Here is a 25,653-nt window from a genome sequence, read left to right on the forward strand (position 1 = left end):
TGATAAATCTGAAAAAGAAACAGCTACACATAAAACATGCTTAGCTTAGGTTAGCACAGACTGTATGTCTGAACAGGTGCAAATAAAGACATATTAACACAAAACACAGTGGTTTTAGAAGTGGTTAATACTAAGGCCATCCAGTGACGTTCCAAAGTGCTGTCAGTGTTGAAGGCATATTTTAAGATTTGAGATACATAAGCAAGTTTACTCCTGTTTTCAGCTTTTGTGCTAAGCTAAGCTAAGCTAAGCATGTTTCAGGCCTGTTTCTGTACAAGACACAGAAACTAAATAGATACTGATTTAAACTAAGGCGGCTGTGGCTTAGGAGGTAGAGCAGTCGTCCACCAATCAGAAGGTCGGTGGTTCGATTCCCGGCTCCTCCAGTCTGCATGCCGAAGTATCCTTGGGCAAGATACTGAACCCCAAATTGCCTCCGATGTGTGTGTTTCACATCGGTGTGTGAATGTGTGTGACTGTGTTTAGAAAAAGCACATTAAATATATAGAATATGTGCTGTGTGAATGGGGTGAATGTGATCTGTAGTGTGAAGTGCTTTGAGTGGTCGAAAAGACTAGAAAAGCGCTATATAGGTACATATATACTATATAAGTACAGTCCATTTGAAATAATACAGCAAACCAGTGTATTTCTGGCACCTCTTTATTGGATGCACAGAGACCCTCTGAGCTGCAAATTGTTATTTGACAGATTTTGAAATTCTTTTTGGAATTCAAGCTGTTCAAACTCAACTCAAAGGCTTTGCAGCGGTAACTGTACATACATACTCTATAGTAAGTAATGTGTGTACAGTTAGGACCATAAATTTTGGCAAAATAGGCAATGGGCAAATTTTTGAAAAAATGAAATTTTTACTGTTTGATTTCTGTGGCCACAGAGCTGCTCATATAAGCAAGTCAAATGAATATTGGTTTGTTTTTCAGCTTCAGTGTCCCATTACTGTTTACATAGGCACGGGAACTAAATGGAAGAAGCTGTTTCCTACAGTAGTCACTAATCCCCTGGATCCTCACTGGATCATTCCACATTGTTTTATCAGTCCAGAATCACCAAACAGGCTCCAAGCTTTGATCACCACCTAAACAACAACCTGCATCACTGGGTGTTTATATTTTTATGTTGAAGATCCTTTCAGGATTCTACTAAACACCCATGCTTCTTAATTTAAAGATCACAGCTCAGGTTACCAGAGCAAGGTGCATGGAGAAGCTAAAAGGAGAAACTAAGGAATTAAAACAGTGTTTTGACTGAGTAATATAAAGGGTACAGGAGAACAACTAAACTACACATTGTCATTTCATTCATTATCAAAGATTATTGTGGTGTATAGGAAAGAGTACAGTATAAAAGAGGGGTGCTATTGGGATTTATTATCATGCCCTCTACTGCTGTATGATTTTGAATGAGGACAAGATGAGAAATGAGTCCATACCTCTGAAGATTTGCTCCTAGTGGGCATGTCAAGTCCAGCGCTGCAGCAGCTCATAACAGGTGAACTGGAGTAGAAAACAAACCTCAGCTATGGATGCTTTTTATTGTCGCAAGAGAAAACTATAAGCAAGATGCAAGTGGATCAAACATGTCTAATCTTAAATGTTTCATCTCATCATTATTTAAGTTTCTTTAATTACACAGCAAGTTATGAGAGCTGTAACAGTGTCTTTCTTTTCACCCTTTTAACTCTGTAATTACACATTAAGAAATTTTTTTTTTCCCAAAACATCATTTTATATACAGTACCAGCCAAAAGTTTGGACACACCTTCTCATTCAATGGTTTTTCTTTATTTTTGTAGATTCATACTGAAGACATCAAAACTATGAGGGAACACATATGGAATCAAACAAACAAAAAAAGTGTTCAAGAAACCCAAATACGATTTATATTTTAGATTTTTCTAAGTAGTCACCTTTTCTGCATTTCACAAAGACATCATGGATGGAACCAAAAATCTCAAATTTGCCTCATCAGACCAAAGTACAGGTTTCCACTGGTCTAATGTCCATTCCTTGTGTTTCTTGGCCTAAGCAGTTCTCTTCTTCTTGTTGTTCTTCCTCAGTAGCGGAGGATCATGAATCATGATCATGGATCATGAAGGCCTGATTCACACAGTCTCCTCTGAACAGTTGATGTTGAGATGTGTCTGCTACTCTTGGTCTTCCTTTCCTGGCGTGGTCCTCATCAGAGCCAGTTTCATCATAGCGTTTGATGTGTTTTTTTTGGTTTTTTTAAGTGCATTTCCCAAAATGCTGAGCTTTGCCAGATGTCAGTGAACACAGCAGCAGACCTGTTTGAATCCCTGTACTGATCAGAGATGTGGGCAGTGACTCAGAGATCTTGAATCAGGATACAGGTAAAGTAAATGATGTCATCAATGTTACTCCTACTTGGACCTGAAGACTGCAAATGTATAACCAAAAGCCTACATTACAAACTGGGGCTATGGAGTTTTAGAGGGTAACTACCAGGTGGTGATTGAAAAAAATAAATTCAAAAGTTGCTTGTAAATAAGCCAACCTTTAATTAACTTAAGTGAACTTTAATTGACTTAAAATGTGTCCTTTTTCTGTTTCTCTAGTGTGAGTTAGGAGTTTGACTATGTTTGCAATATAAGCAAATAATTATCTGCTGCGAGGAATGTCTGTTCTGCAGACTTCAGGAAGAGAAACAGCTGCAGTGAGCAGCTAATAGGAATACAACTGAAAGAATATGTGATCCTATTGACTGAGAGAAAGTGGAATAATCCCTGCCATAATAAGTAAGTATGGATTTGTAAACAACTCCACAGGAGATCAGAGCTGCTATGTCACAATCCTGGTCAGACACAATACCCTGCTCCATACAACCACTGAGCAACACAGTCTGATTAGCCTGCTGGACTAATTGGAATGTGTAGAAAAATGAGGGGTGAGAGCCAGGGAAACCCCAGTGATCCTTCCCATAGTATAGAAACGCTCATACAATGCCCCACATGTATACACAGCAGACAACAATATGTCAGTGTTCTGTGCTCTTTATGGGTACACAGTGTACTAAGAGTGGAGGAGCAGGGAGGGGGGAGGGTAGGAGTGGCATCAGTGAAATGAAACTAAGGGGGGGGGGGGGGCAGACGGACGATGGAAACAGTTGTGACATGGCACAAAGCATCCAACAGGAGTGCAACAACACTCAAATCCAAAGTCAGTCAAGGATCAAGAGTCAGTACTTATTTATGTGTGCTTATGAGCATGGACTTATTTGTTGCAAGATTAACATGATTATTTTGCAGAGAAATTTTCCCAGCAAAAAAATCATTACCATATTATCTTATAGCTAACAAATTAACATAATAAAAGATTAATTAAATATAGTTTTACTGTATGAACTGTATATGGGCTCAGACCTTTGGATCCTACTGTGTGTAAATATAGTTTATTCCTGACACAGCTCCTTTTGTTTCCAATACAAAAAACAACTGCTTTTTTTCTCATTCCTGCTCCACGACCAGAACTCATTCCATGAAGGTTACAAGATGCGTCTAAAAGCCCTGGGAGAATTCTAGTAAGTGGACCTTGAGTTAGTAATTTTTTGTCAAACTGCTCTTTTCTACATTTCCATCAGTTCACCACAAGAAGAGGAAAATATAAATTCAAGTGCACTGAGTGTATTATGGTTCTACATGAGTTGACATTGACAGTGTCTTTGTACAATTTCTCTATAATTCTGCAATAAGAAATTTGTATAATTAGCTTATTGTTCCCTAAAATAAATATAGGTATTTCACACAAATATTTGTGAACCAGATGTGTTGTGGAACAAAAAAACTGGTATTATTCTTCAGACATGAAAAACTTGTTCTTGATCTTGATCTCTCAAAATCTTTTAGACTTTGAGTTAAATAAACTATCAATACATTTTGGAGTTGATAATTTAGGTGATGTAATACATGAGAAAGGATTAAGGAGTTTTCCGAAGTTAAAGGAATATAATTCATGTGTACATAGCCTCTACAGCCTCAGTCTTTTTTTCTTTACCTTTTGGTTCACAGTGAGGGGGTAGTTCATCTCTTAAGACCACTAAAAATCCTTCGAGTGAAGCAATTCAAGAGGCACAATCATTCCTTGGTCTACACTTAGGATATAATTTATGGCAGGGGATTATAAGAAGTCTGTGATTTTAGAGGTAATAAGCTAAAAAGGTTGGAAATCAGTGCTTTACATCAGCCAACAGCACATCCTTATTAGAGATAGACCGATATGTTTTTTTCAGGGCTGATACCGATACCGATTATTAGTAGTCCAGGGCCAGTAACCGATATTTGGAGCCGATATTCATTTGCAGTAAAAGTGAAAATATTGGCGTCAAAATTTTGAATTAACTCTAACAGCATATGTTTATTAAACAGCTTTTCAGATTTGCAACATGTTAAAGGTTTTTTTATCTTAGACAATAAACCTCTTTGTTTTGTAAACATAAACAAATAAACAGCTCCCTAAAGTTTTCTACAGTAAATAAAGTTTTCCAAAATTTCAATATAACTGAAATGTTATTTTATCTTTCACTTACCTTTGTTTGGAGTTCAAACATTTTCTTCTCTCCGCCGTGTGTGTGAGCACTGTGCATGCACAGCTTTCACTGCTGATTGGCTGTTACCCGTGCCGTGGCTCTGTGTGTAACCAATCAGATGGTGCTGTGGGCGGGACAATGCTGGAGACAAAGTAGTTATTGCAGACAGAGAGGCGCAGCTGCATCAGAGACAAAATAACCCAGTTTTAAATTGATCTCTTATCAGCCATCAGATTAAAAAAAAAAAAAAAGGCAGATGCGATATGTGTCAAAATGCTGAATATCGGTGCTGATAATCGGCCTGACCGATAATCGGTCTAACCCTAATCCTTGTATATGTTTGTTAAATAAATTACAAAAAGAGACGGCTGAAAAATGAATTATTAAATTCACAAATATATTTGAATATTGTTTAGGAAGAAAGAACCTGCTCACTAACAATCATAATACAGTATATAAAGATAACAAGAACAGTATAATGAAGAAAAACATCAAATGTGGATGTACAACTGGATTCATCAGCAGTTTTCTATGAAAGGTCTCAAAAATTTGAGACATGTCAGAACATGTGCTGCTGTCTAAGGATATGTTGGTGCTGTTGTCAGGCCTCCTGCCAAAGAACAAATTGTTCCTGAACATATAGAACAGGAGGGTGGGGCTCAACACACACACACACACACACACACACACACACAGGGAGCACAGTCAGAGAGCACTGGTGTCAGTATACAAGACAGCAAACACTGTCTGATGTGTTAATATACTGTATAATGTACAACAACTCCAGACAGCAACACATATTCACCAGCTTACATATACAAACACATGGGTGTCAGTTATCTCTGTTTATAGTATAAGCCAGTCCTACTTCAGTGTCATTTTTTCCCTTTCTTAATGAAGAATTGTATACATCAATTCAATTCAATTCAATTCAATTCAATTCAATTTTATTTATATAGCACCATATCACAACAACAGTCATCTCAAGGCACTTTTCATATAGAGCAGACCATACTCTTTAAAATAGGTATTTACAGAGAGAGACCCAGCAGTTCCCACCATGAGCAGCACTAGGCGACAGTGGCAAGGAAAACTTCCATTTAAGAGGCAGAAACCTCGAGCAGAACCAGACTCAGGGTGGGCGGCCATCTGCCTCGACCGGTTGGGTTAAGAAGGAGAGGGGTGGGGTGGGGTGGGGGTAGAGAATTGCGAAAGAAGAACATAGCATAACACAGGCTCCATATCAGATGTAAGGTGAGGCCAGTAATTAAATTAAAGTATTAACTGTTAACACAGCAATACAACTAATAGCAGTACTAGTGATTTCTAATTCTAGCAGCAGGTGTTGAGTGGAGTTGTAGGAGCAGCAGGAGACTTGTCATCACAGATCAGACTCTACAGCTCCAGAGGCAGAAATACCTGCAGAAAGAGACAGAAGAGGAGAGAGAGACGGAAGAGCACAATACTACAGGAAAGAGGAGATACTGAGTTAGTAACATGTAATATGGGATATGAATCCATACTGATGGAGAGAGAGAGAGAGAGAGAAGCTCAGTGCATCATGGGAGATCTCCCGGCAGTCTAGGCCTATAGCAGCATAACTAAGGGATGGTTCAAGCCTAAGCCAACCCTAACTATAAGCTTTATCAAAGAGGAAAGTTTTAAGCCGACTCTTAAAGGTACAGAGGGTGTCATTAGTGTGTGTTTCCAGCTGTTGGGGAGTGCTACTGCATAGTTAGTGTCTCCAGAGATGTGTGAAATCTGCTGAAGGTCCTCAAGTAACGTCACTTGAGTCACTGTGGGTTGGGTCTGAAGAGTACAAGGTTAAAAAGTAAAAAGGTCAAGGTCTGTGGATGCGGAAAGAAATGAGCTTGAAGGCGTTTGCTAGACCTTTACTTATGTAAAAAAAAAAAACAGAATGATTGTTGCTGTGATGTACATTTACAGCAAATTTGTTAAGCACTATGGGTACATGGTAACCACTCGTAAATTTTCAACTGGCTGCTGTAATCAGACTGTTCTCTCTCGCCATGGTATGACCATGGATGCTGATAACCAGCTAACAGAGCAGTTCCAGAGAACCCAATTTAGTACTAGTGCCTCCTCACATCTCTGAAAATTTTCAGGTGGGCATAATGTTTAATAGATTACTCAGTTGACTCAATTATTAAAAAATCCCATAATCTTGAACACCTTTCGGGCATGGTAGGAATCTCATGCACTGCTGGGTTTAGATATCTCACTATTAAGAAAGACCCCTTTAGTGGAATAATCCCAACATTCCTTACCCTATTGCAGATGGAACTTTAAAGAAATGGGCCAGTAAAGGGATTGAAACAGTCAGCGACCTATATAGTAACAATATACTGTCTAGCTTTCAACAATTCTGCTTAATAATTAGCAAGTACATTCTGCTGTTAATGAAATATGATGTTTGAAGTGCAAACATTCATATGAAGAGCTGTAGCTTCCATAATGGTCTGTGATTGTTTGAACTCTCCTACTTGTGGGTTGGAAATAAGTTTTGGTCATAATCTAGACCCGCACTCATTGCGTCTTAAAAACTTTCTTTGAAATTGCCTTAAAACTGTGATACTGTCTTATGTTCTTTTAATTTCCCTCTCTTTAACCCATCACTGAAACTGAAACTGTCTGCAAAGGGAAATGTAGGACATGTCCAAACAGAGTGTGTGGACTGGTTTTCTGGGGCAGAAGAGGCTAGAGTGCAGCAGCTGCAAAGTGAGAATAACAGGCCATCTCAGTAACATTTTGAGACCCAGGTTTGTGTCAGGAGCAGTGGTGTTGTTTGCATATGAGCAAATGGTACATTTTGAATTTGTAGGAGAGGAAAAGGTCAATGCAATTGTGTGAGAGAAAGGCTGCTTTGTAACTGTTAATATCCAAAACTCTAAACTCTGAAATAGTTTACCATGGGGTTTACTATGGGGTATTTCTGGGGCCTCTTGGTTTTGGATCCCAAAATGAACGACCCAGGCACTTACAGCTGTTGAGCTGTCCTGTGATCTGAATGGTAAATAAAACCCAAGTGTAAATGTTAATTTTATATTCCAAATGAGGTGGTTTATTCATAATGAAATCACATGGGTCAGTACAAGTGTTATCATAACCACTTTTCAGAGTGATGAAACTACTACCACATTGTAGTTTTTCTTTACACTTGTACATTTCTTCAAAAATACATGACAAATGTTGGGTTGACTGTTCCTAACAGCCATTAGTTGATTTTTAGAATGGCTAGAGTACAATGATCTCCCTTCCAAACAGAAAACCACTAATTCTAACACCATGAAATAAAGTGGCAAATAAGTCTTAGCACAGACCTTTGCTCATCAAATTGTATTATTTCTGATGATATAATTATTAAAATATTTATCAGTTCACTGTAGGTAATGAGAGGATCTTAAGAGAATTGTATGCCTTCCATTCCTCATGGATAGATTACACAACCAGCTCATGCACATCGATCCATTATAGGTCTGAATATCAGTTTACAAAGATATTCCTTTGTTTTTCATCAGTGGTATAAAGCTGTTCAGAGAAAGTGTCACTGAAAATAGTCACACCATCAAATGATTTCTTGATCTTCAAGTATTCCATTAGGTCCTGTTCTCTCTAATGTGGTGAGTGAGAGACTTTGTAAGTGATTTTCAGTGACAGTCTGGACATCTTAAGAAGCAAAAATAATGTTCTTAATGTGCTCGTTTGATACAGTTAATGCGATAATTAATGGCCCTAATGGCTTCTCTCTTTCTGTTTAGGCTTCATCTCCTCATAAAAGAAGTATTCATCTGGGTTGATGTCTTTGTACATTTTCAAACAAAGCATCATGTACTCTAATGACAGCATCAAGGTGTCTAAAATAAATTTTTTTGAGTCATTTTGTGAGAGAACACAGGGGAGTGACTGATGCTGTTTGAGGTTTTTGTTAGTTTGGTTTGATTCTCAGTTCAGTTGCTGTGTTTATAGCTTGTGCTTGTCTTTTTACACAAGAATGAAAAACAGCCTTGTTCACCTACAGTTCTTTCTAAATGTAAGAAAGTGCTTCATCAGCCCAAGAGTGGTAATGTTTTTCTAAAATTTATAGAGAATCAAGAGATTTATGAAAGAATTCTGGCAGTAGGGCTGTCACCTTTATTTCAAAATTTGGGCTGCTGCTCAAATGTGAGAAATGCATCTGTTTTAATTCAAAATTTACAGTGCAACAGACCTCATGCTTCAGTGTGGATACTAGAAAGCTGTACTAAATGCATCATTAAAGATAATTATGACTCTACACTTGCCTCATTTGGCTACATGATCTCATGGGATTACATACAAATGGCACACTAGTGATAGGTCAGACTTTTTAAATACCTTCTTAAACATCCAGAATAAAGACACTGTTGAATCACTTTCCTTTGAACTTTCCCAGGTACCACAGTTCAAAGCCAAGCCACTGCCAGATTTTGACAGTGTGGTCCTACCTGAAAAGAAAAAGCTGGAGCCAACGAAGCCAGAACCCTTCAGACTGCTCCTGGATGAGCGTGGCGCTGTCAGGAGCAGTCGCTGGGAACAGATGGTATGATGGGATGTGCCACCAAACACACAGGAGCAGTTTTCATTCTCAGTCATGTCAGCCTTTACCTTGGAGTTTCAACATGATCCCTGTGCCTTGTAGGTAAAAGAAGAGCAGAAACAACAAGAACAGGCGACAGTATTCAAAGCCAGGCCCAACACTGTCACTCATAAAGAGCCTTTCCAACCCAAAAAGGAGGATCACGCTGCAGCAGGTAAGACTGTTAACACAGATCACCAACCCTAACCCAGCTTTATTTACACCTATCTGAGATCTTCATAGTCTAGAAAAATGCATATTACTGACTGAGGCCTCAAACAGGTCTTAGCAAAACTTTGTACTTATTTTTAATAGTACACAAAGTAAAACAGTGAGTTATTTGGTCATAGAAACTTAACATCCATTACATGGAGTCTGTAAGTCTTTTATCTGAACTTCAGGATTCAGGATTGAACCCACACCTCTGAGCTGTATTTCTTTGAGCATTTGAGTCTTGGGTAAGCCTAATAAGGATCAAAACCATGTCCTCAAAACTTCCAAGCACTCTTAATAACACCCCGAGGTAGTTGTAGAATGACACTTCACCAATATTTGTTAGAGCATTCAAGTGTTTAATTGAGGTGCTTCAATAAGTGCAGCACCTGAAGCTTGAACCCTAGAATTAAAAATTTAAGAGTGGTCCTCTACCACCTTGAGCTATTTGACCAGACACACTTCAGTTTCATGTCTTACTTCAAAATTTAGGGAGCATTACAATGTTGGCACCATTGACCTCAAAACTTCTCAGTAGTTCTCTGACTCCTTGAGCCATTTGGTGATGACCATTTGAGCAGTGACCTTTTGTAACATCCTCTGGAAGTCAGACTTCTGGAAGATGACTCCACAACCTCAAACTTTCCGAGCAGTCTTGAGAGACCCTGAGCCATTTGGTCAGACACTTCTAAGCTGTATCACTTAGAGCCTATGGGCAATTTGAAAATGTGAGCTCCACATGAGGAATTTTGAAGCCCCAAACCTAAAGTGAAGACTGAAAAGTGAAAAGGAAAATTGCTGGTGCAATGTCTGGTTCAAATGCTGTATCAAAAAGAAGCTAGAGGTTGATGGGGTTATTTGGCCCCAGATGTATTGGTCAACTATAGACCAATATCCAACCTCCCCTTTCTTTCTAAGATCTCGGATAAAGCAGTTGCAAAACAGCTTTGTGACTTTCTACAGGATAATAGTTTATTTGAGGATTTTCAGTCAGGATTTAGGTTGTATTATAGCACAAAGATGGCACTTGTGAAAGTAACGACCTCCTAATTCCATCAGACAACAGACTTGTCTCTATACTTGTCTTGTTAGATCTTTGTGCTGCTTTTTATGCGACTGATCATCACATCCTTTTACAGAGACTGGAGTATTTTATTGGCATTAAAGGTACTGCACTAAACTGGTTTAAGTCCTGTCTATCTGCTTCAGGGCAGATGGCCGCCCACCCTGAGTCCGGTTCTGCTTGAGGTTTCTGCCTCTTAAAAGGAAGTTTTTCCTTGTCACTGTCACCTAGTGCTGTTCATGGTGGGAACTGTTGGGTCTCTCTCTGTAATTATAATAATCTAAAGAGTATGGTCTAGACCTGCTCCATATGAAAAGTGCCTTGAGACGACTTTTGTTGTGATTCTGCGCTATATAAATAAAATTGAATTCATTTGAATTGAAATTTGGCTGCTGATATGTAATCACTAAGTTCCCACCAGTTCAGCTGGTGCTGCAGAGTGTGACCTGTCTGTCCTGTGACCCAGGTCACTGCTTCATTTCCAACACACTCTTCACATCCTGACCTCTCTTCATCCTACCAATACTAAGGCTGGAAGTGTGCACAGGTATTCATAGATCTAACTAATCCTAATCCACATGGCTTTAATCTGTTGTGAGAACAAGCCACTCTGCCTTAACATAGCCCTGTCTGGCCTGACCTGGCCTGGATGATGGTCCTAAATAATCTTTCCACTGAGGATGACACAGCAGGAAAAATGAATCAGCAGAGACAGGACATCTCAGATTACACAGCCCTCCCCCCGCTATCCACATGTTCTGTGCTGATTATGTTTTTATTTACTTGTTGCATGACTTCATTTGTTTTGTTTGCATCATGCTGTCCTTGCTTTTGTCATGCAACTACAAAATCTCATAAATGTAAAATGAGAACAACTCTATTAAAATAGGCACTGCATCGTGATTATAAAAGCACTGGCTGGGCGGCTGTGGCTCAGGAGGTAGAGCAGTCACCCACCAGTCGGAAGGTCAGTGGTTTGATCCTTGGCGCCTCCAGTCCACATGTTGAAGCATGAAGAATCCACTTTGTATGTTTAGAAACAAGTGCTGTGTGAATGGACAAATGTGACCTGTAGTGTGAAGCACTTTGAGTGGTCAATATGACTAGAGAAGCCCTATTTAAGCGCTGTCCATCACATGTTGTATATTTTCTTCAATGAATTCTAACCATCGTTGGCTATGAAAAAATAATTATGAAAATTATGAATGATTCTGAAATAATACTGTCAAACAGTAATTGTTGTGCTCTCATCATTTCTACAAAGATGATACAAATCTCAAAGATAGATTAGCAACTTTGCAGAGGTAAGTGCCATGATAGCATTTCTTTAGAAAATGTAAATTGTCATTATTGGACATACTGTGTTACTGCATGATGATTGTGACTGCACTTAACTGAAATAGTATGCTTCTATATATATATATATATATATATATATATATATATATATCTCCACAGTATGGATTCATATCATATAACATTGAATTGAATTGAATTGAATAAAATCAATTCTAACAAAGAAAATTACATTACACATTATGATACAAATCTTCTGTTATTTTTCAGCTTTGGCATTTTTCCACTCAAAGCAATTTTCTAACATAAAAAATACACAACAAATAATTTTCAGTACAAAAGAACAAGTGACAAGTCAGTGTCTATTGTTCACTGCTGCAGACTTTGTAAATTGATTCCGTGCTTGTTCAAGTGTTTCATCAGATCGTGTTGCCAGCAATGATGTCTTTTTTGCAGATATTGCATCGCACACTATTGGCATCAATCTTGCTAAAATGGAGACACACTTCTCGGGCGCGTTTTAACCGCTTTGACACACACACACACATGTTGTAGTTCACAACACAGATATGTGTGAACCTTGTCTGTGTCTTGTCTGTAAAATGCTTACATATAGCACCCTTAAACCTGCAAAAACAGATTTTTTGTGCAGCTGGGGGCAGCAAAACTTGTTTATTTCCACGTCCAGCAACAGAGCAACACAATTGTTCATTTGGAGTGGTGTTTGTGTCCACCTGATGAATCTTAATCTAATATCCACTCTCTTTTGACTATATTGTTGGTGTCTACCAACTCATCAGGGAATTACCTGGCTCTTTAGCTGCTACATGCTCCACTATATACATCAGCTTGTCTCTGTGTCTGTTAGCAACTAATCATCAGCCCACAGTGAAAGTTTTGAGGGAAACAACGCCCCACTATAAATAGAGAGATCTCTGCCTGTCTGTCTGTCTTTTGATTTTCTCCAAAGCTTCAAACATCACTTTTCTACATGTTACTTGACATGCAGAAGCACTGCACCTGGACAGATTACAGTAAGTATTTTCCAGGGGTTTGACAAAGGCAAAACTCAATTGTGAGGGCACTTTACACACCATTCCCCAGACACTATTGGAGCAGAAAAGAGCACTCAAACCCAGCAATGACAGATGAGACTGACTACACACACTGCAGCCCGGGAAGCAAGCTGGAGTAATGAAGATCAAGCAATCAGCCCCTACCACCAGGCACATTTTGAGCCGGCACCGCACTAGTGTAGCAAATGACATGAGATTGTGTGGTGAAAGATGGTGTTATGCTGCTATTCAATGAGTCATGTCAGAAGAGAAGTAAAGTGAAATTCATATCCCTTGACCAGCATCTTCATGCCACTGAAGACATTTTAAAGGAAGTAGCTGTGGTCTCACATCAATGACACTGTAGAAAGTTAGTAATGTCACTGAAAATAAACAACTAGTAGAGCAAGCAAGTTTTCTAGTTATGCTTAATGACATCAGCTGACTGTATTTTTATGACTATTAATAAAGCAGATTTGGAGGCTGGATTTCTGGAATTCTGGTGAAAAACAACCAGGCCTAACAACTGAGGCCTGCATTTGCAGAAATGAAATAGCCCCTGTGGATTAAATCCAAAAACATGAACTTTGACATACATGAACCATGTGACTTAAACATCCAGTGAGGCTTCCACTCACCTGAAGAAATGAAAAATGGTAGCAGATGATGGCAGCCTGACACAGATCCATGTGGACTGATGAGGAGACTGTAACATCCAAAGAAATGAAATATTCTACTTCCATGATGTGTTCTACATTGTTTTTCACCATTTGGTCAAGGGTTTGGGTAACGGTCTCTCAATCATATCATCTTGTTGCACACTTTTTTCCCTGTAATGGTTTAATGATGCTCAACATGAAAATTAGTCTGGTTCTGCTCGAGGTTTCTGCCTCTTAAAGGAAGTTTTTCCTTGCCACTGTCTCCTAGTGCTGCTCATGGTGGGAACTGTTGGGTCTCTCTCTGTAAATACCTATTTTAAAGAGTATGGTCTAGACCTGCTCTATATGAAAAGTGCCTTGAGATGGCTTTTGTTGTGATTCGGCGCTATATAAATAAAACTGAATTGAATTTAATTGAATTGCACATGAGAACCTGCCAACCCACATGGACAGGAGGACACACAAGGACAATGCATGTTTCAAAGGACACTCCAGCACTGGGTTTACAATAAAAAAAGAAAATAAACAGATATAACAGCCAACAGGCAACAAATACCAAACACAACATAATAAACATACAGCATACAACAGTAACAATATGAAATTCTAAATTGTGTCTAACCACTGTTCAATATGTTGATATGACCACTAATATTTGACTGGATTCTGAAGATCAGGCACTTTGGACATAAAAGGGTTCAGTCTTGTGTGTGTGTGTGTGTGTGTGTGTGTGTGTTTTGAGCAGCGGCACACAGCATTCAGTACATGATGTCCCAGCACGTTTACAGCCTCAAAAATGATGGCTTGTTACTGTATGAACGTGAATCTCAGCGGCAGCATGAAGGAAGCAGTGCTGCCCTCCATCTGTCAGAAAAAGAATGAACATAGCAATTACACATGCAAAATCCAGTTTATTAAGATAATAATCACTTAAATCATTTTGTCATATTTTCAAAAATCTATATTGCAAAACAGTCATAAATGTGAAGTAGGGCTGAAAGATTTGGGGGAAAAAAATTGTGATTTTTCTGACAGAAAAATTGCAATTTGATTTGTGATATAATTTTGAAAGTCAAGTTTCAGTCCAGGATTCACTATATTCATGTGAAATATGTAATGGAGCATTACCATTTAAGATATCATTGAAATATTAACTGCTCTGTGTACTAATCCAAGGATGAGAATGAAAATATATGAATCCAAAATGTATTTATTCTAACAATAAATGGTATAGAACATTCCCATAATGAACCATAGAACAACTCTCACAGAACAAACAGTAGCACCATGTTCTCTTGCCTTCTCTGCAGTAACTTTACATCAGTCATTCTGCTGCCTGTGCTGATTTTTCAAATGCTGATACACTGAGGGGGAATGACAGGAGACTGACAGGTACAGAGAGCCAGTAGAGACAGACACAGCTGATTAAAACTACAGGAAAATACAAAATATGGAAACAGTGCAGACAAAGTTGGCATCTTGGTCACAGCTCAGTTATCTCTCTTACCGGCCTGTTGATGCTGTCAGTCTTTTAACTCATCATAACACCGGTAGTTTCAGCTTTAGCTGTGTCCGTTCTCATGACTAGCATACAGCTCTCACCTGACACCGGAGCGGAGAGAACCAGAGCGACTCACACTGCCTGCATCACACTGTCACTCTGCCCTCTGTTTTCATCAAGTATCTAACTCCTCAGTTAGTTTTGTGGTTTGGTCACTTTAAGACAAGATGTGGTTGTAAAGTTTACAGCCTGTCACTCTGTTGCTCCTGCAGTGCTCTGTGTGTGAACTGTGAGGCAGCTAACAGCGCGTCCACTGACTTTCTGTTATAAAAATAATCGCAGTCTTTGTGATTTACAAAACATATTAGTTCAAATTAGGACTGTGGTTCAATTTTGATAAATCGTTCAGTCCTAGTGTGAAGAGATCAGTTCCTCATGTTATTCCAGTGTAAGGGATTGGGACAAAATCCACGGCTCTCTTGTAACAGTGCATTTCAGTTGTAGGCAAATCAACACAATTTCATTTGAAAAGACTGTAACTTTGGAAGATATCCAGTTGATTTGTCTTACTTAGACTACAAGCCTTGTATTTTATTCAGGTGAACTTAAGAGTACATTGTTGCACAAAACAAACCCTAACTCTCATCACTTACACTGGAATCATTTCCTGGTCAGTTTGAACAGGGGGGATGATTACAGTGACACATAATGCTTTCACTGTACACATAGTGTTTCAGGATAGACTATATACTAACTCAAAGGTGTATTTGCTAGGTTTTTCAGAGCTTTCAAGCGTATTTCACAGTCCTTATCAGTGAATGGGGCTGGCTCAGGTGTCAGCACCTAAAAGTCTTAAGCTTCAGTCAATACATTGGGATTTTGAAAAGTGATTGTTATTAATCAGGTGTCAGTGGACAGCAGGGGAAAGATTAGAACAGAGATGGGGCAGAATCACTACTTATATACAAGCACATGCTGTCATGTGATCAAAATTTCATACTTCAATCACATGATGACAATTGAGCCATGACAACTAAGAAAAATCCTACTCCGATGAATCATGGACCATGTGGGACCACTGCCTTATGTTAGTCTATCCAGAACCTTCTTGGGTGAGACTGAAATTTGGGGAGGTTCAGTGTTCAAGTTCTTGTATGTCATACACAGGTAGAAGTGAAATATTGTTTGTATCTGCACCATTTATCAATGATACCTGCTCAAGACCACCAAACACAAAGAAGTAGACCAGGGTTCACCTCCATTTAATGTTTAGTCACCACATATTCCATGATCTTAATAGTTCCCAATGACTGATGATTAAGACAACAGAAAAAACAGAAAATATACTACACAAAATTCTGGTCATGTTTTCAGACTTTCCTCTAATCTTTGCTCTCTTATCCATGCTGCCAGCATGGCTCTGTTGATTGCAAGGTCGGTCTGTCAGTCTGTCTGTCCACCACTTTGGTCCAGGCTGAAATGTTTTGGATTGGATACATTGCCATGAAATTTAGTTTCCACATTAATTCACCTCTTGTTTCAGAAATCATGTTCCCGGAAGAGAGAAACAGCATCTCTGCTGCTGCTTTTGTGTTCACAGATTCCTGAGACAACAAACTGTTTCACCCACATGTCATTTAGGGCAGGAACATCAAATTGTTTTAACAACCCATCAGGAAGTGAATTACACTAACACCAGAACTTAGACAAGAGCATAAACAACCCCTAACTTTTATGGAAAGAGGGAATATTTGATGTCCATTACAAAGTACTTTAACTTACAGGGTGGACAAAAAGGAATGTAGTACTGTAAATAAAAAATAAAAATAAAAATGCAAATTCAATCCAAATGATCACCAATGGTAGATTTCAAAATTACATGTTAGACTGTACTTTTTATCAGGGGATAGAATGCTGTTTATCACTTGAGTGACTTTTACAGATGGAGGACAACAAGGTTTGAGTGTCATCGATGTTTGCATGATACATGATGCACATGTGTTTCATGTCCCCCGGCCCCAGAAAGTTCCATTGTGTTTCTGTATTTAGTTTCCTTACTATGACCTATTATATATAATAATGCATAGTACTGTGCAAAGGTTTCAGGCACTACAAGTAAAGTGAGGATGCTTTCAAGAATAATGCAAAATCAAGTGACTCCATGATGGTGAGAGCAGGACTCTGTGAAGACCAGACCTTTTCTCGCCTCTTTAGATAACTCTGGCTGTATTTTGGGCTTGTTGCCTTGTTGCAGACTGAATCTGGCAAAGAACAGACCCCTCGTGATGGATGAGAATCTAAACATATGAAGCGCTGAAATCTTTTGCACAGTATTGTATATTATCAAAAAAAGAGTACTTGCACTACAGCACTCCACTATATTGAACTGTGAAAAACATACCTCAGTCCTGTTGTTTGCAACATATCATTATCATTAGTATCATGTTTATTGTAAAGTCTGAACTGGCCTTCAGTTCAGGGGTAGCAAGTCTATTGAAGGAGTCAGAGACATGAGCTTAATGTACCTGTGAGGAAACCTGGTTAGTACATCGCAGTTATAGACTGCCCCCTGATGGACAATGATCATCAGTTACCAAACAAACATTCACTACACAGTCATGTGTGATGGATCAATAAGTGATTAAGGGGAACTTGTTGACCTATGATTAGGGTCATCTTCAGTCTCAAACATTTGTAGATTGAGATTGAGATGAGTCATTAACTGACAGAGCACCAACTCTAACTGTCCTTTAAATAATCCTGAAGACATTTAAATGATTAGTTATAATCACTATTCAATCAACATTTTCTGCAAAACAGAGGTGAAGGAGTCAGTGAAGCAGGTTATCTATGCAAATGTTTTCATGACATACAGACAGCATTTTTCATATTAGAGAAAAATTACTTTGCTTCTCCCTGCATTTGATCTTCTCTACAAATACTCTTCTGCTCATCTATGAGGCACCTGGTGTATATTATATATTTGAGATATTTTAATCACTCATCTTATGAGTACCTTTGACTAACCTACTCTCATCAAGAAATGTACTCGTCTGGCCTCTCTCAAATCTCTGCTTTGTAGGCTCTCAAACTATTAGTTATGATTCATTTAAAAATAAACTTAGAATAAAAACAACAATTTTCTAATTGAAAGTTAGAGTAGGTAAAACTGAACATGTTTTCACTGTGATCTGTTTGATTCACAAACAAATCTGGTATACACATCTGCTATACACATCTGGTATACACACACACACACACACACACACACACACACACACACACACACACACACACATATATAGTGTTACTGTAGCTGTTAAATGCTTCAGTTAGCCTCTAACTGTGTCTCTTTTCAGGTAGTGGACAGTGGGTCTTAAGAACTTTTTATGAACAGCTGCCGGCTGCTGCTGGAAACAAGGTTGATGAGACCGAACCAAAACAGTAAGGTTGTGGGCTGTAGAACCCTGTAGAACTGATGGAAACTGCAGAGTTTGATCCATTGATACAATAAAATATTAGTTATATTAGCAAAGTGATCACCCAAAATAGGATAAATAATATGAAATATTGTAACAGCAGCAGGTGCTGTGTATTGATAAATAGGGTTCTATCATCTATTGCATCCAGCGGTCCATAATGCACAAGTTCTGCATGGTGTGCCATACACCAGGTCATACCACTTAGTAAGTGGTAATAATAAATGGTCCATAATCATTTTTTAAAAGATACAGTTATATTTTAATTTTGTCCATGTGATGGTTCATATACATGATAATGTCATGGTGACAAAGGCATTAACGGGAACTGTAGAATTTGTGGTCTAACATCTTACACTGACCAACAAACCAAACAGGACAGGAACCCTGGATAAAAACAATATATCTATACAGACCTTTATGGACATTATTTATATAGTTCAGAGCATGAAGTTGAATTGGAAAGTGTATTTTATAGGGCTGTATAAATTGCACAGAGATGAGTCTTCCTGTTCTAATCCTACATGTATTGGCCTTTATCTCCAGAGCAAATGAAAATAATGCTTTAGATTGATCTGGAGAGACTGTGAGCCTCTTTGATTTAGGATATGGCTAATATCTGCAGGGTTCTGCTTTATCCTTAAGCCAAGGGATAAAAGGGAAATGAATCTTACGTATGTTTTTGACATTAAACTGTTCTGATTGGATTTGCTGTAAGTTGGTTTTACTGTTCAAGGAAGTTTTATTAATTTTATATCAATCATGTGCAAAACTTGGTTTGTGTGCCATTTTTTTACGGATATAATTATGTATTATGCTATATGGTGTTTGTGGTGTGACTCATGCACACATGAACAGTGACCATGGCAACCATCCAAATTTCGTCATGGGATATTACATGGTATTATCTTTATATTTTATACTCCACTCTGCACCACTTTGACAGTTGGTTTTCATGGGAGGAAGCAACATTTCTGTTCCAGCACTGAGGTGTTCAGCAGGATTAAGGCCAAACAGATCAATGCAGAATTATCATAAACCAACATACCACATAACTCTGGCTTTGGTGAGGTGAAAGTCAGAGGCAGGTTGTTGAAAGATAACAAATAGTTTATCAGTTAACACAGAGATGACCAAATGGGTCTGTGTGTTTAAAATGAAGTGCATGTTGGATTATCATCTCACACATCCTCCCTTCTCACATTTCCAGAGTGGGAAATGGAACACTGGATACTACTTTACTTTCTGAAAAGGACAACATGACACTGATACTGAAATTCAGGGAATTCAGATTTGGTAAATGGAACTCAATAGTCCGAACTCCCAAGTACAGAATGGTCATTTGCAGTTGGGATAGCGGCAACACCAACTTAAACAGGCTGTGGTGATTACACTACTGTGCTGCGTACTCTGGATGACAAAGTACTTCCACTCAAGGTCCACTTGAATGATCTTTTTTTGAGTTTTCACTGCACCACCATGTTGCCCCTCTAAGTATACACCACCTACTAATATTCAGGAATGCAAATCCAGATTTTTGAGGATGTTAAATGACTTGGCAACACCACATCCAGTCAAAGTTATGTTCAGCATTAACTAGCTAACAACTAACACATCTGGCCTACTTTGTCCTGCAGTAGCTGTTTCCAGATCTGCTAACTTTCACACAGTCAACACAGATCTCATGCCACACATGCCTCTTCTCACGTTTTGGCCTCCTCAGATGTAAAATTTGAGAATTTTTAAGAAAAGGAACAGCAGTGCAACTAACCTGCTAAGCATGAGTGGAGCAAGTAAGCTCCAGCACAAGAACCTGCACATAGTCTGCCCAGCCTCTGCAGACAACACTGGTTCAGCTTCTTCCTGTTCAGCTGTCTGTCCCACTCTCCTGCTGCTGTAGCCCATTCCCCAAACCATCTTCACAAAAAAATCTACAACAAACATCCCATTGGCACTGTGAAAATGTCTCTGCTTTTTGAGTTCTGCTTTTGGGTCCAACGATTTTGGTGAATCTTCACAAGGAAATGTATTTATATGGGTGCTTTTACAGTACATTGTATTTGATTGTATTTTCTGCATCTCTAGAGTTTCAACTTCACCACCAGGATGACTGCTGGATGCTGGGGACATCACAGCATGCCACAGCCCTGAAGTTTTTTGTGAGAGCTGAAGAGGATGCTCTACAGAGGCTGCCTCTGAGAGACCCCTTGCTGAAGCATGTCACAGATGTGGATGTGATGCAGATGGCAGAATGTGGGCTGGAGGATGCCCTTTAATTTGTGCAGAGGTAAAATATATATGTATCCATTTCTTCTGAAATATCAATTTCTCCAAAAAAGTAATGGCAAATAAAGATATTTGTTCTGAACAATTACTCATTTTCATCTTTTGAAGTATCTCATGTGGAGTGAGAGCAAGTTTCTAACCCTACAACAACTAGCACAAGCTAGACTGTGTAGTGTAATAATGTAACTATAACCAGATGAGTCTCCACTATGACTCTTTTTGGATAAAAAAATATTGTCTTAACAAGTTTGGTCATACAGACAACAATTGTTCTAATATCATATTATTATAATCACACAATAGAACACAAACACCAACATATTCTGACTTTTATATAGTAAGTAAGTAAGTAAGTAAGTAAGTAAGATGATCAGCTGATTCCAGAGCTGTGCAGGAGTACTGATCTGTTTAACGTTACTATGTAAACAGTGGTGGATATTTGTCAGACTGAAAGCCTCTGGTTTTCCTCTAGCTCTATCAGTCCCAGTCAGTGTTCAAATATCAAGATGATTACAAGGCGCAAGTGTCAGTCTACACTTTCTTATTGCTGAGACATGTTAGGTGTATTGTACCCTCAAAAAATGGAACAAAAAATGATAGGCTTTATACACTGTAATCAAGCTAAGGCTTAAGAACTAAAGAGGTTCATCACTGTATTTGTGTATGTTCAATAACAGCAGCAGTTGGTTAGCAATGCTATTTACTTTAGCATTGTTGTTGCCCTGGCTAACAGAAGCTAACTTGCTAAATCTGTTATCAGTTGATAAGCTTGCTTACATAAGGAGTGGGGGCCTTCTGATTGGCACTGTCAAGAAAAGACATCATGACATGATATCATGAAATAAAAGGTGACATAAAATAAAAGCCTGATTGGGAAAATGCCATCATGAAATAAAAACAAACTAACGAATTAAGGGCATATCTACAATAAAATACATGTTATATGATATATAATCCTGTTATTCTTATTCTTACAATAAGAATAATGAAATAACATATTATAATATTGGTTTTAATATATATTTTAATCATTTTACACATTGTTTGTTCTTTCATATATCATACACAGATTATTCTTATGTTTATTAATTTCACAATGAACATTTAGAGGTTCCATAACTGAAAGGGTAAACAAAGGAGTGATTCTGTGTGTTTTCATTTTTTTTGACATTGATTGCCAGGGTGTAGGTTGTCTAACTTTGTGTGTTTGTGCAGCTGAATGCTGTAACTCTCAATAAAACTTGTTAAACAGAAGAAATGTGAAAAGACAAACTCAAACACGTTAGTGCTACCAACATGTTTCCAACTCTAAAAACCAGAGTAACAGCCAGTGTTATCCAGATTAATTACACATAGAGAAATAGCCCTCCTGACATGTTTGTGGCAGTGTTTCAGATCCTGATGACATGGACTCACCAGCAATGATGATCAACACCAAAGGATATACCACATTTCCTGTGTGTGTGCAGCTTTCAGCACAACCAAGTCTTTGCTGTTAATGAGTTCGTCACATCTCACAGATGAGGGCAACTTTACTAATTAACTTGAGAAAATGTCCTATGTCCTTGTCAGTGCATGAGAACAACAAGCTGTTGATTCACTGCCCTCACCAAGAGCAGAGCCAGCGTCTCGTCTGCTCAGGACATGAGAGGGACATTTAAATGGCCTGATAAGAACAGACTGCTGGAACAAAGGCATGCTGGGAGTGAAATGATTACAGCTCAGAGGACAAAAAGAGATGTTCAAGGCTGATGGATCATATTGTGATTGAGGGCAAACTGAATATATTTAAGTGAATGAAGCCAGTGATTAAGGCTGCTATCCATTCACTGTTGTTATTATTGAAGAGGCCAAATATAATTTGGATTGCTGATGTTGAAATGAGTCACACCTACATGGTTTGTAAAGGAGGCCGAACTATAGAGGGAGCGCAGGATGTGCCACTATAGCTGTTTAGGAGAATAAAAGAGAAAAATATAATTAATCTATCAAATATTTAAGAATTAACAACCATCAGAAATGTAATTTTATTGGCAGCACAAAATCACTTATTGAATTTCTGAAAATGACTCATCCAAAACACAAGGGAGAAAAGGTCCAGATTTGCTTTGATGTGTAATATAAGACTTTGGTGTAACATAATGTATCCTATCTTACCAGTCAAACATAGAATAATATAGGCAAGAGATGCTAAGCTCAAGTCCTGCATGAACATGTTATTGTTTGACCTGCAGCCATGTTGCAGCTGTCCTACAACAGACCTGAAAGCAAATATGGGTAATGCTTAAAGTATACAGGTGAAAAAGTCTTTTTTCCCCCAGGAGCTGTACTTTAGTTTAGTTTAGTTTAGTTTAGTTTAGTTTAGTTTAGTTTAGTTTGTTTGTGCTCACAAAGTAAGTACTGTTCAGTTAAGCAGGTGCACAGAGGAGCCGCTTTGTCTTAGAATATAATAAACTCCAGGAACACACTATATTTTTTTCAGAAAGACTGATGAAAGAAATGTTGAATGAGAGATTATACTGAGTTACAGAAGCAAGTGAAACAGAGGCTAGCCTGGTGGTTTTGTTCTGTTCTGTTGGTTTTATGTTCTTATAACAGTTCTTACAACAGTCTGTTCAGCTGCATCAATCTCATTCAGGTTTGTTGCCATTTTTCTGTTGCTATTTTTATACAGTAAATAATAAGCTAGATAGCTATGTAGGAAACTAATGCTCCCATTCTTAATCCCAACCGTAATGCTCTGACTGGTTGATTGTTACTCTGACCAGGCTAAACAGGCTAATCGCTGAACAAGTGTGATTGACTCAGAGATCTGGAACCAGGTTGTCAATTATTATTGACACTTTGGGTGTGTTTACTTTTATGTCCACACACAGCACTTTTGATAATTTATAAAAGTGTTTGATTACAATTCATTTAATCATTTTTGCTTTTTCCAACCTATTGTTAAACCAATGTCATTGTGTTCCCAGATCTGAGAAACTACATGGGAGAGTTCAGTGTTAGCATTACCAAAATTAATAATGGCCAAAACTGTCCCAAGAGTTCTGTCATTTGTGCAACTATACGAAAACATAACCACACATCTCCAATCTGACAGCAATCCCCAGTTTATGTGCTTCCTCCAGCTATGCAAAGCTTTCACCTTCCCCAGACAATATTACCATCATTAGTGTAAAGGGGAGTCTGGACAGTCATTTTTCTGTTAGCAGGGATTTTAATGAGATGGATGTAGGAACACTCATTAGCTGGCATTTATAGTATCACCATGAAACAGTGGTGAATAATGATCTTAACCCCAGGACCACTGGAACTTAATAAAGGAACAAAAAGGAAATGTAGAAAATCCTATCTGAGCACAGAAAAGCTGTGTGTGTGTGTGTGTGTGTTTGTGTGTGTGTGTGTGTGTGTGTGTGTTTTACTTGTTAAGCTTTCAGAGTAGACACAGAATTAGAATTTTCAGTGCATATTGTGCTATGAAACATACATAAGTTGGTGCCCCATATTTCAGTGTGTGCAAGATAATCTGTCGACTTTGATTTAACATCAAACACTTTGGAGAGACTATGTGCTTTCTCATTTCATACAGTTCTTTCCAAATGTTTGAACAAACACCATCTCTTGAAAAATGTCTGTTCACGATAAGGAACATTTGAAGCCAGATTGTTGTTCAAGCTGCTTTATATCAATCTACTCTTGAGACTTTTTCATTTCACGGGACGCAGCCCTGATACCACTCATGACGTAACTGCATTGTCCAAAGTTTGTAGAGGCTCCTCCAGTAAGACTGAAACGGTCATTGCAATTCTTTATTATCACTTATTCCAGGGCTGCAATGTTGCAGAATTTTATGAATTAACTTAAAATAAATATGCATAAACATGTTTGGGTTTTTCTTTTATAAGTACAGTACTGTGTAAAAGTTTTAGACACTAAAGGTAAAGTGAGGATGCTGTCAAAAATAATCCCATGATTAATTTTTATTCATTATTATTATTGACCAGTGCAACAAACAGAAAAAACCTACAGTGGTGGAAAAAGGTTTGCATTTGTGAAATATTGCATTAAGAATCACTTTTAGATCTTCAAGTGCAATTTCTTTTAGTACAGTCACAGCCAACATACTAAAAACTTCAAATTGATTGGTTCCATAAAAATACGTAAGAAATTTTGAGTACTGGGTCATTTTGGTATCAGTGATCCACTAATGAAGGTCGTGGTTTTTATTAAAAGACAATTTTTGTCACCGTGCTTCATGTCTATATAAAGCCAGCACATTTGAAAGTTCTTCAGAGACAAAAATGGCTAAAACAAGGAACCTAACGCAGGAAACACACCTGAAGATACAGATTCTCAGCCAGGAAGGGTACAGCTGCCGTCAGATAGCCAGGAAGTGCAGATGCACTCACAGCTTGGAAGACAAACCAAGATCTGGGCGTCCAAGGGTTTCTTCAGCAATGATCCGCATCCTGATCCGCATGTGCAGGGAAAACCGCCGAATGACATCACAGGAGCTTCAGCAGCAGTGGTCAAACCAAACTGGTGTCCAGTGCTCCACCCGCACTGTACGTGGCCGACTTTTAGATCATGGCTAAAGGTCCTACAAGGCTGTCAAGAAGCCCCTGATCAAGTGAGAGACAGAGGTTAGCCCAGCGTTGTTGGGCCCAAGCTCACAAGAACTGGACAGCCAGGAACTGGAAGAAGACTCTGTGGTCAGATGAGTCCAGTTTCCAGCTTTATCCTCCTCCTGATAATGTGAGGGTACACAGAAGGCCAGGCCAAGCTTTATCTCCAGCATGTACAGTACCTACTGTCAAGCATGGTGGAGGCAGTATCATGGTTTGGGGATGCATGAGTGCTGCTGGTGCCTAAAACTTTTGCACAGTACTGTATATATAGTGACATGTTAGCAGACACTTG

At 38.5% G+C, this 25,653-nt stretch overlaps 1 protein-coding gene and 1 long non-coding RNA gene across 2 annotated transcripts in view; one reads left to right on the forward strand and one right to left on the reverse strand.

Annotated features, from left to right (window-relative positions):
- LOC127142545 (uncharacterized) overlaps positions 1-6,063 on the reverse strand; it is an 81,028-nt gene extending 74,965 nt beyond the window's left edge. Inside the window, exon 1 of the long non-coding RNA XR_007813360.1 lies at positions 5,986-6,063. This is a non-coding gene — a long non-coding RNA (uncharacterized LOC127142545). The remainder of the gene's footprint in view (positions 1-5,985) is intronic.
- A 467-nt stretch (positions 6,064-6,530) lies between these two features.
- Positions 6,531-9,483, forward strand: LOC108900478 (targeting protein for Xklp2-A). The gene is made up of 3 exons (XM_051070975.1): positions 6,531-6,541; positions 8,917-9,145; positions 9,245-9,483. The coding sequence occupies exons 1-3, from the start codon at positions 6,531-6,533 to the stop codon at positions 9,386-9,388; spliced, it is 384 nt and encodes a 127-aa protein (XP_050926932.1). The 3' UTR covers positions 9,389-9,483.
- The last annotated feature ends 16,170 nt before the right edge of the window (positions 9,484-25,653 follow it).

The sequence above is a fragment of the Lates calcarifer genome, linkage group LG6, assembly GCF_001640805.2.
Source record: "Lates calcarifer isolate ASB-BC8 linkage group LG6, TLL_Latcal_v3, whole genome shotgun sequence".
Classification (NCBI taxonomy): Eukaryota; Metazoa; Chordata; class Actinopteri; family Centropomidae; genus Lates; species Lates calcarifer.

Coding starts and splice junctions, on each gene's coding strand:
- LOC108900478 (XM_051070975.1), top strand. Junction 9,146..9,244: donor GCAGTCGCTGGGAACAGATG/GTATGATGGGAT, acceptor TGTGCCTTGTAG/GTAAAAGAAGAGCAGAAACA.